Below are 17,984 nucleotides of genomic sequence, written 5' to 3'. Positions count from 1 at the left end.
TGGCAGTTTTTTGGGAGGAACATTAGTTGCTGTACTAAGACATGTGAAATATAAAAATGCAATTTTACGCGTCATCTAGTGGCATCTTGGTTCCAAGCAACTATGATTAACCGAAGTTGAAGAGCTTCTTTTATTCAGGCCAAATAATTATTTTTAAAAGAGGTACTTTGCTGCTATTCAGTGGCAATTGCTAACTTTTTTTAGTTAGTGTCAATTCTACACACAATTTGGCTGTTCGTGGCAGGACGCTGACTCTATACTGAAAAAAATATAAGGAAGATATTTTCTATCAACAAACAGATGAAACGTGAGATAAACACGACAGCAACAATTTGCCAACTTTTTATCTCGAGTATAGGAAATTGATTTTATTTTTTCATTGTGCACATACCGTTTTTAGTATGACAAGACATGAATCGATCCTTACACCAGATTTAGCAGAAAAGTACATTTCTATCTGTAGTCCAGCACGAAATAAATAAACGAAATATAAACAAAAACAAAATCCCTCAATTGGCCTACACAACAAAATCCGATGCATAATATATACAATAAAATGCATCACAGATAAAATATATATATATATATATTAAAACATACACTGCAAGGATGGTGTAAGAAGCCAATTAAAATTAGTCTACAGTGTGAGGACAATGTTAACATCCCTACAAATTCAATTTAAATACCAACCGTGGTCATTCAGGGTTTCAGTGAATACCAAGAATTGTTGGCATTGTTCTTTACTAGAGTTAGGGTCACTCTGTTGACCATTCTTCCAGAATGGAAACAAGACAGAAGTCAGAGCAAACCATTTACAAACACTTTCACACTTAAAGTCAATTTAGAATATTCAATTAACCTAAGAAGCAAGTTTTGGGATTGTGTGAGGAAGCCTTTTCCCTGATTGGCACACCGACGACATAATGCAGCTCAGTCATCCAGCGCAAAAACAGCCGGCGATCTGTATCCTGATGACTCTGACATGTTGAGCATCAAGTCACAATCTTCATCGGTGTTGTCTTGAAGTTCACGCATCCATTCCAGAACATCATCAATTTCTGGTGTCGATTGACTCACTGCAAACAAATACAATTCACATTTTAATAAGCATCACTGACACAAATGAAATGCTAAAAGTCGGTATGTTATTGCACAGTACGGTAATTTCTCAAATGCTAACCACAGAACAGTAACATCCACTCAACGAGACATGTATACGTACAATTAAGGGGCATGTCCATGCTGTTCGTTGACTTGTTTAACTTCATGATGTTCCTACCCAGCTCGTGAATCTGCTCTTCAATATCTGACAGAACAGATGTTGTCTTGGCCTTGGCTTTAAGAAGAGCAAACGTGAAACGCAAAGAATATTAGATGATCAGGATAAGAATTTGATAGTACTTACGCGGTCCATTTAGAGAGGGAACAATCTCCTTGATGTTATCATGTAGCTCCTCCAGCTTTGTCTTGTGGTCTCTCAACAGCTCCAGCCTTTGGCTTGTCAACGTCTGCACCCTCATATTAAGAAAATTAAATTTCCTCTTCAGGAACTTTTTGTCAATACTACGGTAGATGTCGTCCATGTTGGGACAGAAGAGGCGGCCCTGGTTCTTTGCTGACATGTCCTCTATCTTCTTAAAGAGCTGGACGAGCTGGGTATCATCGCGTGTCTCTAAGATGTTTAGACAGTGGTAATTGTTTCCACATTTGTCTACCAACTGTCGCAGTGCTTGGTCTTCTTTCTCGATATACTCCTCCAACGATTTGTCTGCCAGAGTGTCCTCGTTTGTGAAGAGAACCATTGTGTGGTTCCAGATTTTGTCGCCAAAGAGCGTGAGGTGATCCACCAGGGCGTCATGATCGGCCTCCCTGAACTTCAAATCCAAGGGCCACACAATCAGAACAGCGTCGAACCCCTGAGGACTCAGGGTCAGACCGCTGACTATTTCTCGGTCCTGTTCCCGGGTGCACCGGGACTCCTCTGCTGCCCAGCCAGGGGTGTCGACCACTGTGACCTGCCTGTCGGCGACCGGTGCCTGCCTGGCCATACACCCGTGATTTGCTTGTGTAGGGAAGACTTTATCTCGCAGGATCAAATTTGCTGCTGTTGTCTTTCCGGACTTTTTTTCACCAAGTATCAAGATTTTTATCTTGTGCAACTTTCTGGTAGGACCTGTGTGGCAAAGAAAATATAAAATGCCAAGATCAGAAATGTATGAGTGGAACAGATTCATTGCGTTTCCATTCAGTTCAAGGGGACACACTGTCTTGATTCATGAACATTTCAGGTTATCAACGGGCTCCCAGAGCCAACAAGGTTTGGGGCACCAAAAACGCAAAGTCTAAACATGCAGGACATTGGGACAAGTACCTTTCACTCCTCTGTTGGCCTTGAGTTCAGTTCTCCGTTGGACAGCGAGTTGCACTTTTTTTTCCTTCTCGCTCATGGCATCCAACTGCTCCTGCTCGGGTGCAAAATGTTGCCCACCATTCCCTGCCAGCGTCTGAATGATTTTCTCCAGCAGCTTGTCAACCTGAGCGCCGTCGTATTTGTTCATGTTGTCCAGGACGTGATATCTGTTCCCGCATATTTCCAGCAGATACTGCAGAGATTTGCCTTCATCCTCAATGTATTCTTCGATGCGGCGTGAGCCCAGCCAGTCTCCTCGGGTGAACACCACCATGGTGTGTTTCCACACGTTCTTCCCAAACAGCTCAACGTGAGTGGTGGCTGCTTTCAGGTGCCAGCGGTTGAACGAAGCATCTGCATCGATCACCAGCAAGAAGACATCGGGCCCAGGGCGGCACTTGAGCAGGCTATGCACAACCTCATCCTTGGTCATTTCCGGCGTGTCACGCGCGGGGGAGCCTTTCCGCCAACCGGGCGTGTCCACAACTGCTATTTCCATCCTGCCCACCCTGCCCTCATGAAGCTGAGAAAGCACCGTTGTTTCGTCTTCTGGTTCGCTGATACCCAAGATGGTGTTCATTACGGAGGTTTTGCCAACAGCACGGCTGCCCAGGAGAATAATCTGAAGTTTCTGGATGGGCTTCATTTCTAAATTTTTCAGGGGGGGGAGGAAAAAACAACAAATATTGTCGTCAAAATGTTGCTGACTTGAAGAAGGCCATAACAAGGTGGAGTAGCTCTTGCTCTACTTACCTGAAACAATCTTATTCAGTTCCTCTTGTTGCTTCAAAGCCTGCCTGAATCGCTGTTGGGCCTTCTTCGCCACTTCGTCCCTCTTCTGAATAGCATGGGAGACTCTCTTGTCCAGCATGTAGTAGCTGTCGTTATTCTCACGTACCATGTCGTCGATCTTCTCCAACAATTCAATGACCTGAGATAAGTTGCTCTTGTCCTTGTTGTTGAGCACGTGGTATCTGTCGTTACATTTTCTTATCAACCAGGTGAGTGCCGCACCCTCGCTCTCAATGTGCTGCTCGATGGTCTTGTTGCCCAGGTAGTCTCCGAAGGTGAACAGGACCATGGTGAAGCTCCACACCCGATTCCCCAGCAGCTTCATGTAGTCTAGCACAGCCTTTTTCTCCTTCTGGGAGAAGCTGGTATCTGTAGGGACCACAAGGAGGAAGGCGTGCGGTCCCGGTTGGCACTTGGAGGCATATAGCTTAAATTGTTGCTTGTCTCTCTCTGGAATCTCGTTGAGGGAAGGCGAGCGCTTCCATCCCGGAGTGTCGACCAACACCAGGTTGCGTCCTTCCACAACTCCGTGCCTGGCTTCGGCCTGTTGTGTTTGAGTTCGAGAAGATTCGAAGCGTCGTTTTGTCAGTATTGTGTTTGCTGCTGAGCTTTTGCCCTCCCGTCGAGCACCGATTATGACTAGTCTTCGCTCAGGCATCTCGTTTAGCTCTGGAAAACAAAAAGTGCACAACGAAGCAGAGTTATATGTAAAAAAAAAATTAAAAAAAGCTGGACTCCAGGTTAAGCAGCTATTTATTTTTCCCTACTGGTTTCAGTTGCAAGTGAAACAATGCTAATTATACATCCACTGAATTCAACACTTTCAGTTGCTGTTCGTCCAAACAATGGAAATTGACCCGAAATGAAACTGTCGCTGGCGTATTTGGAAATATTTTTCCAACCGCTTCATTGTGTCCCTTAAATATTTCTAAACAGAGAATGTGGTCTCTAGTACAAAAAAATACATTTGATCCACTCCATAGTTCAGAGTGTTTTTCCAGTTTTACAGGTTGACAACAAATGTTCTTTGGGCCAGGACTTCCTTGTCCCTGTAATCAACAAGTCTTTCTCTTTAGTCAGGTCTTTCTGGTTTGACGGTTGGAGTTCTTTTGAATGTTAACGCCCAACACTACCAAACAAAAGAAAAGTTACAAGACAAATAAGGTTTCTTTTTGATTTCTTTTTTTTATTTTGCACATGCAACCTTCACAGTAAAAACCCAAAATAAAAAATGAACACCTTATTGACAAATTTATGTTTATTGCATGGAAGAAAGTCAACTTACCTTCTGGGTTTGCCATTTTGGGGTGGGGTGGGGGGTTTCAAATGGTCCCAAAGCCTAATAAATCAACTCCCCCTGGTTCCTGATAGTTTTCTCCTGATTTTACGCTTCTTCGCCAGAACGCTTTAAAAGAAAAGTCTTGTACCTGTTACAAGACTGACTTCAGCAGACTGAATTCTTCCGTCACGCACCGTTCCTCAGTGATGATTAGTGGGCGGGTTTAAGAAAGGAATCAGTTTTGCCAAGAAGGACAAAGCAGTCAAACTGGTTTCAGCCAGTACGTTTCACTTTAAAGGTACAGATCTCAAAATGATCAAGTATGTCAAAAACATTTTCTACCCAAAGACCAACATTTTGTCATTCAATGACTTTTTCAATATCCCTACCAAGCCTTTACTATGAGCCTGAAATGACCAAACCATACACTATCTACTGAGGTGTCAAAGTCCAGTCCTCGAGGGCTGCTATTCTGCATGTTTGAAATATTTCTCATCCAGCAAATCTGATTTAAATGTTGAACTCATCACCAAGATCCAAAGGGGCCTGATAACAATGGGTCAAATCAGGTATGTTGGAGGAGGGAAACGTCTCAAACATGCAGGATAGCGGCCCTCGAGGACCAAATATAAGAAAGATAGTTTCTATCAACAAGCACAGATGAAACGTGAAATAAACACAACGGTAACAATTTGCCAACTTTTTATCTCGAGTATAGGAAATTATTTATTTTAGTTTTTCATTGTGCACATACATTTTTTAGTATGACAAGCCATGAAGCAATCCTTACACCAGATTTAGCAGAAAATTACAGTTCTATCTGTAGTCCAGCACAAAATAAATAAACAAAATGTAAACATAAAAACAAAACTCAAAATCACTCAATCGGCCTACAAAATAAATAAACGAAACTTAAACATTAAAAAATTGCGATTGGCTGGCAGCCGGTTGAGGATGTCACCTGCCTACTGCCCGATGACGGCTGGGATAGGCTCCAGTACGCCCGCGACCCCGCGACCCCATTCATCCGGAATGGAAACAAGACAGAAATCAGAGCAAATGTAATTACACAACCATTTAAAAACGGTTTCACACTTACAGACAATTTAGAATTTTCAATTAACCAAAGAAGCCCATTCTGGGATTGTATGAGGAAGCCTTTTCCCTGATTGGCACACCGACGACATAATGCAGCTCAGTCATCCAGTGGAAAATCAGGCACCGATCTGTATCCTGATGACTCTGACATGTTGAGCATCGAGTTATAATCATCAGTGTTGCCTTGAAGTTTAGACATCCATTCCAGAACTTTATCCATTTCTGGTATCGATTGACTCACTGCAAATGAATACAATTCACATTTTAATAGGCATCACTGACACAAATGAAATGCTAACAGTCGGTATGCTAACTTTGCTATTGCACAGTACGGTAATTGCTCAAATGCTAACCACAGAACAGTAACATCCACACAACGAGACATGTATACGTACAAGTAGGGCGCAAGACGTCCATGCTGTTCGTTGACTTGTTTAACTTCATGATGTTCCGACTCAGCTCATCAATCTGCTCTTCAATATCTGACAGAACAGATATCGTCTTGGCCTTGGCTTTAAGAAGCACAAAGGTGAAACGCAAAGAATATTAGATGATCAAGATGAGAATTTAATAGTACTTACTCGGTGCCAATGGAGAGGGAACAATCTCCTTGATGTTATCATGTAGCTTCTCCAGCTTCGTCTTGTGCTCTCTCAACAGCTCCAGCCTTTGGCTTGTGAACGCCTGCACCACCATATTACGAACAGCACGATTCCTCTTCTGGAACTTTTCGTCAATACTACGGTAGATGTCGTCCATGTTGGGACAGAAGAGGCGGCCCTGGTTCTTTGCTGACATGTCCTCTATCTTCTTAAACAGCTGGACGAGCTGGGTATCATCGCGTGTCTCTAAGATGTTCAGACAGTGGTAATTGTTTCCACATTTGTCGACCAACTGTCGCAGTGCTTGGTCTTCTTTCTCGATATACTCCTCCAAGGATTTGTCTGCCAGAGTGTCCTCATTTGTGAACAGAACCATTGTGTGGCTCCAGATTTTGTCGCCAAAGAGCGTGATGTGATCCACCAGGGCGTCCTGATTGGCCTTCATGAACTTCAAATCCAAGGACAATACAATCAGAACAGCGTCGACGCCCTGAGGACTCAGGGTCAGACCGCTGACTATTTCTCGGTCCTGTTCCCGGGTGCACTGGGACTCCTCTGCTGCCCAGCCAGGGGTGTCGACCACTGTGACCTGCCTGTCGGCGACCGTTGCCTGCCTGGCCATACACCCGTGATTTGTTTGTGTAGGGAAGACTTTATCTCGCAAGATCAAATTTGCTGCTGTTGTCTTTCCGGACTTCTTTTCACCAAGTATCAAGATTTTTATCTCATGCAACTTTTTGGTAGGACCTGTGTGGCAAAAAAAAAAAAATCTCAAGATCAGAAATGTATGAGTGGAAGCGATTCATTGCGTTCCCATTCAGTTCAAGGGGACACACTGTCTTGATTTATGAACATTTCAGGTTACCAACGGGCTCCCAGAGCCAACAAGGTTTGGGGCACCAAAAACGCAAATTCTAAACATGCAAGACATTGGGACAAGTACCTTTCACTCCTCTGGTGGCCTTGAGTTGAGTTCTCCGTTGGACAGCGAGTTGCACTTTTTTTTCCTTCTCTCTCAGGGCATCCAACATCTCCTGGTTGGGTGCAAAATGTTGCCCACCATTCCCTGCCAGCGTCTGAATGATTTTCTCCAGCAGCTTGTCAACCTGAGCGCCGTCGTATTCGTTCGTGTTGTCCAGGACGTGATATCTGTTCCCGCATATTTCCAGCAGATACTGCAGAGATTTGGCTTCATACTCAATGTATTCTTCAATGCGGCGTGAGTCTCCTCGGGTGAACACCACCATGGTGTGTTTCCACACGTTCTTCCCAAACAGCTCAACGTGAGTGGTGGCTGCTTTCAGGTGCCAGCGGTTGAACGAAGTATCTGCATCGATCACCAGCAAGAAGACATCGGGCCCAGGGCGGCACTTGAGCAGGCTATGCACAACCTCATCCTTGATCATTTCTGGTGTGTCACGCGCGGGGGAGCCTTTCCGCCAACCGGGCGTGTCCACAACTGCTATTTCCATCCTGCCCACCCTGCCCTCGTGAAGCTGAGAAAGCACCGTTGTTTCGTCTTCTGGTTCGCTGATACCCAAGATGGTGTTTATCACGGAGGTTTTGCCAACACCACGGCTGCCCAGGAGAATAATCTGAAGTTTCTGGATGGAATTCATTTTTAAATCTTTCAGGGGGGAGGAAAAAACAGCAACAAGATATTGTCGTCAAAAAGTTGCTGACTTGAAGAAGGCCATTCAAGGTGGTGGAGTAGCTCTTGCTATACTTACCTGAAACAATCTTATTCAGTTCCTCTTGTTGCTTCAAAGCCTGCCTGAATCGCTGTTGGGCCTTCTGCTTCACTTCGTCCCTCTTCAGAATAGCATGGAAGGCGCTGTTGTCCAGCATGTAGTAGCCGTCGTTGTTCTCACGTACCATGTCGTCGATCTTCTCCAACAATTGAATGACCTGAGATAAGTTGCTCTCGTCCTTGTTGTTGAGCACGTGGTATCTGTCATTACATTTTCCTATCAGCCAGGTGAGTGCCGCACCCTCGCTCTCAATGTGCTGCTCGATGGTCTTGTTGCCCAGGTAGTCTCCGAAGGTGAACAGGACCATGGTGTAGCTCCACACCCGATTCCCAAGCAGCTTCATGTAGTCTAGCACGGCCTTTTTCTCTTTATGGGAGAAGCTGGCATCTGTAGGGACCACAAGGAGGAAGGCGTGCGGTCCCGGTTGGCACTTGGAGGCATATAGCTTAAATTGTTGCTTGTCTCTCTCTGGAATCTCGGTGAGGGAAGGCGAGCGCTTCCATCCCGGAGTGTCGACCAGCACCAGGTTGCGGCCTTGCACGATTTCGTGTCTGGCTTCGGCCTGTAGTGTTTGAGTTCGAGAAGATTCGAAGCGTGGTTTTGTCAGTATTGTGTTTGCTGCTGAGCTTTTGCCCTCCCGTCGAGCACCAATTATGACTAGTCTTCGCTCAGGCATCTCGTTTATCTCTGGAAGGCAAAAAGTACACAACGAAGCAGAGTTATATATATATATAACAAACACAACAAAAAAAAAGCTGAACTCCAGGTGAAGCATCTATTTATTTTTTTCCTGAATCCACTGAATTCAACACTTTCAGTTGCTGTTTGCGCAAACAATGGAAATTGACCTAAAATGAAACTGTCGCTGTTAGGGTGGCGCTCACTCTAACTTATTTTGCAAGAACCACACAGGAGACAGTATGCCCTTTGAAACACCTGCAGGTGGAGAGTCATTCGTCGCTGTGCGTACAGCGATGATCAAATGAGGTCTGACTCTGGCCTCTTGCAGGAGCATTTTTATTGAGAGAAAGAGTGGGGGTGAGAGTGGACAGGATGGGGTTGATGCCCCTGGCCTGCTGACCAAAGCAGAGCAGGGGGTCTTTTACGACATTGTGTAAACAAAACAACTTTGATTACTTCCTCTGCAGCTAGTCAATCAGTTCAAAAGACCTTAGCACTTTGTTCTACTACTGTTGTTAAGACAGGACAGGTTAATCATTACACGTTACATCCCAACATAATCATATCATCAAGATAATCTGTAAACCCTAACAGTCGCTGGGGTATTTGGATATATTTTTCCAACTGCCTTATTGTGTCCCTCAAACATTTCTAAACAGAGAATGAGGTCTCTAGTACAAAAAAATATATTTGATCCACTACAAAGTTCAGAGTGTTTTTCCAGTTTTAAAGGTTGTCAACAAAGGTTCTTTGGGCCAGGACTTCCTTGTCCCTGTAATCAACAAGTCTTTCACTTTAGTCAGGTCATTTTGGTTTTTGGTTGCATTTCTTTCGAATGTTAACACCCAGCACCACCAAACAAAAGAAAAACTGCAAGAGCCCATCACCACCTAACAAAAGTTACAAGACCTTGGAAAATTAAGTTTTTTTTTTTATTATTATTATTTTTTTATTTTGCACATGCAACCTTCACAGTAAAAACCCAAAATGAAAAATGAACACCTTATTGACAAATTTATGTTTATTTCAACTTACCTTCTGGGTTTGCCATTCTGGGGTGGGGTGGGGGGTTTCAAATGGTCCCAAAGCCAAATAAATCACCTCCCCCTGGTTCCTGATAGTTTTCTCCTGATTTTAGGCTTCTTCGCCAGAACGCTTTGAAAGAAAAGTCTTGTACCTGTTACAAGATTGACTTCAGCAGACTGCCTTCCGTCACGCACCGTTCCTGAGTGAGGATTCGTGGGCGGGCTTAAGAAAGCAATCAGAGTTCTGCCAAGAAGGACAAAGTCAAACTGCTTTCAGCCAGTAGGTTTCACTCTAATGGTACAGATCTCAAAATGATCAAGTATGTCATTCGTGCCCAAAAAAAATGTGATGACCAAATTGTGTCATTCAATGACTTTTTCAATATCCCTACCAAGCCTTTACTATGAGCCTGAAATGATCAAACCATACACTATCAACATCTGAGGTATCAAAGTCCAGTCCTCGCGGGCTGCTATTCTGCATGTTCTGCACTTTTCTATCAACAAGCACAGATGAAACGTGAAATAAAAATGACGGCAACAATTTGCCAACTTTTTATCTCGAGTATAGGAAATTATTGATTTTATTTTTTCATTGTGCACATACATTTTTTAGTATGACAAGCCATGAAGCGATCCTTACACCAGATTTAGCAGAAAAGTACAGTTCTATCTGTAGTCCAGCACAAAATAAATAAACGAAATATAAACATAAAAACAAAACTCAAAATCACTCAATTGGCCTACAAAATAAATAAACGAAACATAAACATTAAAAAATTGCGATTGGCTGGCAGCCGGTCGAGGATGTCCCCTGCCTACTGCCCGATGACGGCCGGGATAGGCTCCAGTACGCCCGCGACCCCGCGACCCCAAAGAAGCCCGTTCTGGGATTGTATGAGGCCTTTCCCTGATTGGCACACCGACGACATAATGCAGCTCAGTCACCCGGTGGAAAAACAGGCAGGGATCCGTATGCTGATGACTCTGACATGTTGAGCGTCGAGTTATAATCATCGGTGTTGCGTTGATGTTTAGACATCCAGTCCAGAACTTTATCCACTTCTGGTGTCGATTGACTCACTGCAAATGAATACAATTCACATATTAATAGGCATCACTGACACAAATGAAATGCTAACAGTCGGTATGCTAACTTTGCTATTATTGCACAGTACGGTAACAGTAACATCCACACAACAAGACACGTTTACGTACAGGTAGGGATCAAGAAGTCCATGCTGTTCGTTGACTTGTTTAACTTCATAATGTTCCTACTCAGCTCATCAATCTGCGCTTCAATATCTGACAGAACAGATTTCTTCTTGGCCTTGCCTTTAAGAAGAGCAAACGTGAAACGCAAAGAATATTAGATGATCAAGATGAGAATTTAATAGGACTTACTCGGTGCCAATGAAGAGGGAACAATCTCCTTTATGTTATCATGTAGCTTCTCCAGCTTCGTCTTGTGCTCTCTCAACAGCTCCAGCCTTTGGCTTGTGAACGCCTGCACCACCATATTACGAACAGCACGATTCCTCTTCTGGAACTTTTCGTCAATACTACGGTAGATGTCGTCCATGTTGGGACAGAAGAGGCGGCCCTGGTTCTTTGCTGACAGGTCCTCTATCTTCCTAAACAGCTGGACGAGCTGGGTATCATCGCGTGTCTCTAAGATGTTCAGACAGTGGTAATTGTTCCCACATTTGTCGACCAACCGTCGCAGTGCTTGGCCTTCTTTCTCGATATACTCCTCCAAGGATTTGTCTGCCAGAGTGTCTTCGTTTGTGAACAGAACCATTGTGTGGTTCCAGATTTTGTCGCCAAAGAGCGTGATGTGATCCACCAGGGCGTCATGATTGGCCTCCCTGAACTTCAAATCCAAGGACAACACAATCAGAACAGCGTCGACCCCTTGAGGACTCAGGGTCAGACCGCTGACTATTTCTCGGTCCTGTTCCCGAGTGCACTCGGACTCCTCTGCTGCCCAGCCAGGGGTGTCGACCACTGTGACCTGCCTGTCGGCGACCGGTGCCTGCTTTGCCATACACCCGTCATTTGCTTGCGTAGGAAAGACTTTATCTCGCAGGATCAAATTGGCTGCTGTTGTCTTTCCGGACTTTCTTTCACCAAGTATCAAGATTTTTATCTCGTGCAACTTTTTGGTAGGACCTGTGTGGCAAAAAAAAAAAATCCCAAGATCATAAATGTATGAGTGGAACAGATTCATTGTGTTCCCATTCAATTCAAGGGGACACACTGTCTTGATTTATGAACATTTCAGGTTACAAACGGGCTCCCAGAGCCAACAAGGTTTGGGGCGCCAAAAACGCAAATTCTAAACATGCGAGACATTGGGACAAGTACCTTTTACTCCTCTGGTGGCCTTGAGTTGAGTTCTCCGACCAACAGCGAGTTGCACTTTTTTTTCGTTCTCTTTCAGGGCATTCAACATCTCATTCTTGGGTGCAAAATGTTGCCCATCATTCCCTGCCAGCGTCTGAAGGATTTTCTCCAGCAGCTTGTCAACCTGAGCGCCGTCGTATTCGTTCATGTTGTCCAGGACGTGATATCTGTTCCCGCATATTTCCAGCAGATACTGCAGAGATTTGCCTTCACCCTCAATGTATTCTTCGATGCTGCGTGAGCCCAGCCAGTCTCCTCGGGTGAACACCACCATGGTGTGTTTCCACACGTTCAACCCTAACAGCTCAACGTGTGTGGTGGCTGCTTCCAGGTGCCTGCGGTTGAACGAAGCATCTGCATCGATCACCAGCAAGACGACATCGGGTCCAGGGCGGCACTTGAGCAGGCTATGCACAACCTCATCCTTGATCATTTCTGGCGTGTCACGCGCGAGGGAGCCTTTCCGCCAACCGGGCGTGTCCACAACTGCTATTTCCATCTTGCCCACCCTGCCCTCGTGAAGCTGAGAAAGCACCGTTGTCTCGTCTTCTTGTTCTTTGATACCCAGGATGGTGTTCATCACGGAGGTTTTGCCAACACCATGGCTGCCCAGGAGAATAATCTGAAGTTTCTGGATGGGCTTCATTTCTAAAATTTTCAGGGGGGAGGAAAAAACAACAATAAGATATTGTTGTCAAAAAGTTGCTGACTTGAGGAAGGCCATAACCAGGTGGTAGAGTAGCTCTTGCTATACTTACTTGAAATTTTCTTATTCAGTTCCTCTTGTTGCTTCAAAGCCTGCCTGAATCGCTGTTGGGCCTTCTTCGCCACTTCGTCCCTCTTCTGAATAGCATGGAAGACGCTGCTGTCCAGCATGTAGAAGCCGTTGTTATTCTCACGTACCATTTCGTCGATCTTCTCCAACAATTCAGTGACCTGAGATAAGTTGCTCTTGTCCTTGTTGTTGAGCACGTGGTATCTGTCATTACATTTTCCTATCAGCCAGGTGAGTGCCGCACCCTCGCTCTCAATGTGCTGCTCGATGGTCTTGTTGCCCAGGTAGTCTCCGAAGGTGAACAGGACCATGGTGTAGCTCCACACCCGATTCCCCAGCAGCTTCATGTAGTCTAGCACGGCCTTTTTCTCTTTATGGGAGAAGCTGGCATCTGTAGGGACCACAAGGAGGAAGGCGTGCGGTCCCGGTTGGCACTTGGAGGCATATAGCTTAAATTGTTGCTTGTCTCTCTCTGGAATCTCGTTGAGGGAAGGCGAGCGCTTCCATCCCGGAGTGTCGACCAACACCAGGTTGCGGCCTTCCACAACTCCGTGCCTGGCTTCGGCCTGTTGTGTTTGAGTTCGAGAACATTCGAAGCGTTGTTTTGTCAGTATTGTGTTTGCTGCTGAGCTTTTGCCCTCCCGTCGAGCACCGATTATGACTAGTCTTCGCTCAGGCATCTCGTTTAGCTCTGGAAAGCAAAAAGTACACAACAAAGCAGAGTTATATATAAAAAATAAAATTAAAAAAAGCTGAACTCGAGGTTAAGCAGCTATTTATTTTTTTCATGCCAACCTCTCCCTACTGGTTTCAGTTGCAAGTGAAAAGCTAATTATACATCCACTGAATTCAACACTTTCAGTTGCTGTTTGTGCAAACAACGGAAATTTACCTGAAATGAAACAGTCGCTGGCGTATTTGGATATATTTTTCTAACCCCCTTATTGTGTCCCTCAAACATTTCTAAACAGAGAATAAGGTCTCTAATACAAAAAAAATATATTTGATTCACTCCAAAGTTCAGAGTGTTTTTCCAGTTTTACAGGTTGACAACCAATGTTCTTTGGCTTCCTTGTCCCTGTAATCAACAAGTCTTTCTCTTTAGTCAGGTCTTTCTGGTTTGACGGTTGGAGTTCTTTTGAATGTTAACGCCCAACACCACCAAACAAAGGAAAAGTTATAAGACCTGGGCAAATAAAGTTTCTTTTTTATTTATTATTTTTATTTTGCACATGCAACCTTCACAATAAAAACCCCAAATAAAAAATGAACACCTTACTGACAAATTCATATTCATTGCAGGGAAGAGAGTCAACTTACCTTCTGGGTTTGCCATTCTGGGGTGGGGTGGGGGGTTTCAAATGGTCCCAAAGCCAAATAAATCAACTCCCCCTGGTTCCTGTTAGTTATCTCCTGATTTCACGCTTCTTCGCCAGAACTCTTTGAAAGAAAATTCTTGTACCTGTTACAAGACTGACTTCAGCAGACTGAATTCTTCCGTCACGCACCGTTCCTCAGTGATGATTAGTGGGCGGGTTTAAGAAAGGAATCAGTTTTGCCAAAAAAAGACAAAGCAGTCTAACTGGTTTCAGCCAGTACGTTTCACTTTAAAGGTACAGATCTCAAAATGATGAAAGTATGTCAAAAACATTTTATACCCAAAGACCAACATTTTGTCATTCAATGACTTTTTCAATATCCCTACCAAGCCTTTACTGAGAGCCTGAAATGAACAACTATACACTATCTACATCTGAAGTGTCAAACTCCAGTCCTCGAGGGCCTCTATTCTGCATATCTGAAATATTTCTCATCCAGCAAATCTGATTTAAAGGTTGAACTCTATACTGTATATTAACCCACTGCAATTGCCGATAAAAGCTCAAACTTTATTTGAACAAGGAAAAATACTCAATGCCAAAACAATCTGACAGTTAGAAGAATAACAGGAAAAAACGAGTTTGTTGCCTTCTGTCTGCCAAGTCCTTCACTTCATTTGCCCGGATAGAGCAGGTTGGACATTTCCATCCAGGAAAGATCCCACTGTACCTCCGTCACGTCCTGTTTGGTGGCGGGAAGGACGGAGGCGGGAGTCTCCTCGCCAGAACCCGTCCAGCAGCTGCGCGTGTAAAGCATCTTGTACCTACACAAGAATCATAAAATAGGCCATGTTTTTTTTTTTTTATAGACATACATTATTATGACCGAGGACCCACTGTATAATAAAATATTTTTTTAATATGCTACTGACCTGAAGTGATGAATTAGCAAGATAGCAAGCGGGATGAGGATCATAAGAATGCATGAAACAGCGAGCCACGTCCAGGAGCCTGTTCAAAGAATCAGTCATGTTTGTTTTCCTGAGTGATGTGACGATTAGATTCATTTCAAGGTCTGCATGTTTATAATTCAGGCTTAAAACAAAATGAGTTACTAGAGGTGGAGGCGGCTGACACATCCGTAGATAAGAAGTCGCCTAAAACAAATAGAAAACGTCAACACTGAACAACGAGAGAAGATCCAGCAGCGATGATGTCTTACTTGTTACGGACAACCAGCTCTGTGGGCTCTCCAGCGTTCCGTCCTCTGACGCACATTTGTAAAAGCCTTCGTGCGCCTCGCTCACATTCTGAATGGTTAATTTCATTTCCGCGGTTGGACTGAGGGAACTGGATGTGAACATTTCAATGCCGTTCCTGAAGAAGGTCGTCTTTGTGTGGTTGGATTTCTGATAGCGACATGCTAAGACCACGCTACCCCCTTGTGGTACGGAGAAGGCGGGGGTCCTCATGATGACCGGACCGGCTGTCGGACAATATAAAAGTCAGAAAAGAAAAATGACATGATGCTGCGTTGACATCTTTCTGAAGACTCACAGGTGGCGGTGATGTGAACGGCATTGCTGCGGCCTTCGGCGCCGTCGCACCAGTACAGCCCACTTTGGCCCTTCGTAGTCGAGACCAAACAGGTGCTGGATCTGCCTGGGTTGACTACACTGCCTGGTGAGAAGCATGCACCGGTCTTGGAGTCTGCGGTTCTTATGAAGTGGCTGGTTGAGGTTTGCCTCAGGACCCAAGCTGTGGAGTTGGTCAGATTCTCGGGACAGTGCAAGGTAAAGGTCTCGCCAGCGAACATGTGCCTGGAGCTGGGGGTCAGAGTCAGTGAGGGTGGGGGCAACTCTGAAGCACACAAAAAAGTACATACATTATTATATTCAAATTAGACATGCCCCCCCTCACCCCAGGTGCCAGGCAGGATAATTGACTTTGGGGCATTTACTGATTTATTTTTAGAATTTTTGTCAAAATTTCCTCACATCCACACGGGCAACATATTGAATGTTAACTAGCATTTTCCAAATAATTTTTTGAGTTTGTAAAAGTTTTGTTTTGCAGACCCCATGATATATTTGCCCACCCAATGCCCCTTCCACAAGAAAAAAATCCGCCGGTTCTACCAAACAAACCTTTCCTCACCTGACACACTCAGTGAAACCGGACCGCTTAGGAGCGCCTTGGTGGTGTTAGTATCGGAACACTCGGCCTGGCACCAGTACCTGCCGGCGTCCTCCCTCGCCACGGCGGTGATGGAGTAGCTACCCCCAGAAAGCAGATGCCGGGGGTCCTTCCCCATCCGGGTGGGGCGAGGCTCATTTCTGAACCAGCGGTAAGTCCACGCCAAAGTGGAGTTGGACTCCACCGTACATCGCAGCAGCACACACTCCCCGAGGAAGACCTTCGTCCCTGGCGGCCACACGGTCACGCTGACTCGCGAGTCATCTGGGTTGGAAGTTTGATTGATGCTGCTGAATGATGTCCTCGGGACTGAGCGATGCACAATGCAGAGTAGAGCTGTAACTGGATGTGCTTAAATGTGTCTCCCTCCTTAGCTCCACCTCACCTTCCCAGTAATAAACCATCATGCAATTTTAATTGAAGTCAATTATGCCGGTGACCTTACCTTTAGAAGCTGCAACGAGGAGTACGAGTGCCGCTACACCTGAAATAACAAAAACAAAACCTCACACACAGGATCCACCAATAAATAAAAAAAAATAAAAAAAAAGAAGTTAAAATAACGGTGATACAAAAGAATGAATCCCCAAGTGTTGTGACAGCCCTGCAAATTGCTTTAAGCTTTGCAGTGCTTGACAAGTCCGGACCAGTCACATAGACACACAGAGTTGTCATGATCTTGTGAGCCTTTTTACACATGTGCTGTAACACAACAGCCTCACACTCAATGAATCTTTCACGCTGGCTAGTCGTCCTCATGGGAGCGCCTGGAATGTGGATGGACTTGTATTTTCTTCTCTCATAAACATGAACGCACACAGACGTGTATTGGCAATACCTTGCTTGAAGGCTGAAGTAAAAACTACACAACAAACTACAAACGCACAATTGTGTATTCTCTCTGTATATGTACCACTACCCCCACCCCCACTTCATTTGCACGGATAGAGCAGGTTGGACATCTCCATCCAGGAGAGCTCCCACTGTACCTCCGTCCCGTTCATCGTATTTATATATTTATCATAATTGTATTATTTATTCATATAAATGTATTTTATTTATATAAAGGCCGGTCCGCGGAAATATTTCTGACACGTAACCGGTCGGTGGTGCAAAACAGGTTGGGGACCACTGCACTAAGAGACTTGAAAATAAAATAAAAGTTGAATTGGCATCTATTGATGTACTCACCCAGCAATGAGGAGATTAGGATGATGTTCATTCCACCCCAAGCTTTGAGATCTTTCTCACAAAACGAAAAATTATTATTTGATGATAAATATATATATTTCCAGTCTTCTGGAAAATATCTCAGTGCTGTAATAAAGCAAAAGGCAATGAAAGAGGCCAGTCACAGAAGATAGTGATGGTCATCTTGGTGGAGACATTTCCTTCCTGTGACAATTTGTAAACAGGAGGAGTGTCAGATAAAGGGGGGGGGGGGGGCAAATTCCCTAAACTACTTTCAAACTTTCTTTAACTAAGAGCTAGAGCACTTAAAACGTACATGCATGGTTTGGGGTAATGAGAGGAAGCCGGACTACACACAAAAAAAAAAGATTGAAGATGAGAATCGAACCCAGAACATCAGTAGTGTGAGGCGTCTATTCCATAAACACATTAAACCAAATAGTGTGCATTTATGCTTAC

General features: G+C 44.5%; 2 protein-coding genes across 2 annotated transcripts; both read right to left on the bottom strand.

The window, feature by feature from the left end:
* Positions 1–313: 313 nt before the first annotated feature.
* Positions 314–14,324, bottom strand: LOC133167222 (uncharacterized). The gene is made up of 12 exons (XM_061297846.1): positions 14,140–14,324; positions 12,803–13,510; positions 12,006–12,692; positions 11,043–11,810; positions 10,857–10,973; positions 10,583–10,721; positions 9,649–9,686; positions 7,912–8,619; positions 2,372–3,058; positions 1,406–2,173; positions 1,223–1,336; positions 314–1,076 (listed from the first exon to the last, which is right to left on the bottom strand). The coding sequence occupies exons 1-12, from the start codon at positions 14,153–14,155 to the stop codon at positions 931–933; spliced, it is 4,896 nt and encodes a 1,631-aa protein (XP_061153830.1). The 5' UTR covers positions 14,156–14,324; the 3' UTR covers positions 314–930.
* Positions 14,325–14,687: 363 nt separating this feature from the next.
* LOC133166789 (Fc receptor-like protein 3) lies at positions 14,688–17,729 on the bottom strand. Its single transcript, XM_061297064.1, has 8 exons — positions 17,526–17,729; positions 16,780–16,818; positions 16,296–16,643; positions 15,696–15,998; positions 15,361–15,624; positions 15,254–15,295; positions 15,071–15,149; positions 14,688–14,962 (listed from the first exon to the last, which is right to left on the bottom strand). The coding sequence occupies exons 1-8, from the start codon at positions 17,554–17,556 to the stop codon at positions 14,812–14,814; spliced, it is 1,257 nt and encodes a 418-aa protein (XP_061153048.1). The 5' UTR covers positions 17,557–17,729; the 3' UTR covers positions 14,688–14,811.
* Between the last annotated feature and the right edge of the window lie 255 nt (positions 17,730–17,984).

Source organism: Syngnathus typhle, linkage group LG14, assembly GCF_033458585.1.
Source record: "Syngnathus typhle isolate RoL2023-S1 ecotype Sweden linkage group LG14, RoL_Styp_1.0, whole genome shotgun sequence".
In the NCBI taxonomy this organism is placed as follows: domain Eukaryota; kingdom Metazoa; phylum Chordata; class Actinopteri; order Syngnathiformes; family Syngnathidae; genus Syngnathus; species Syngnathus typhle.
The sequence above is the reverse complement of the archived record's forward strand: the minus strand, read 5'-3'. Positions and strand labels throughout refer to the sequence as shown.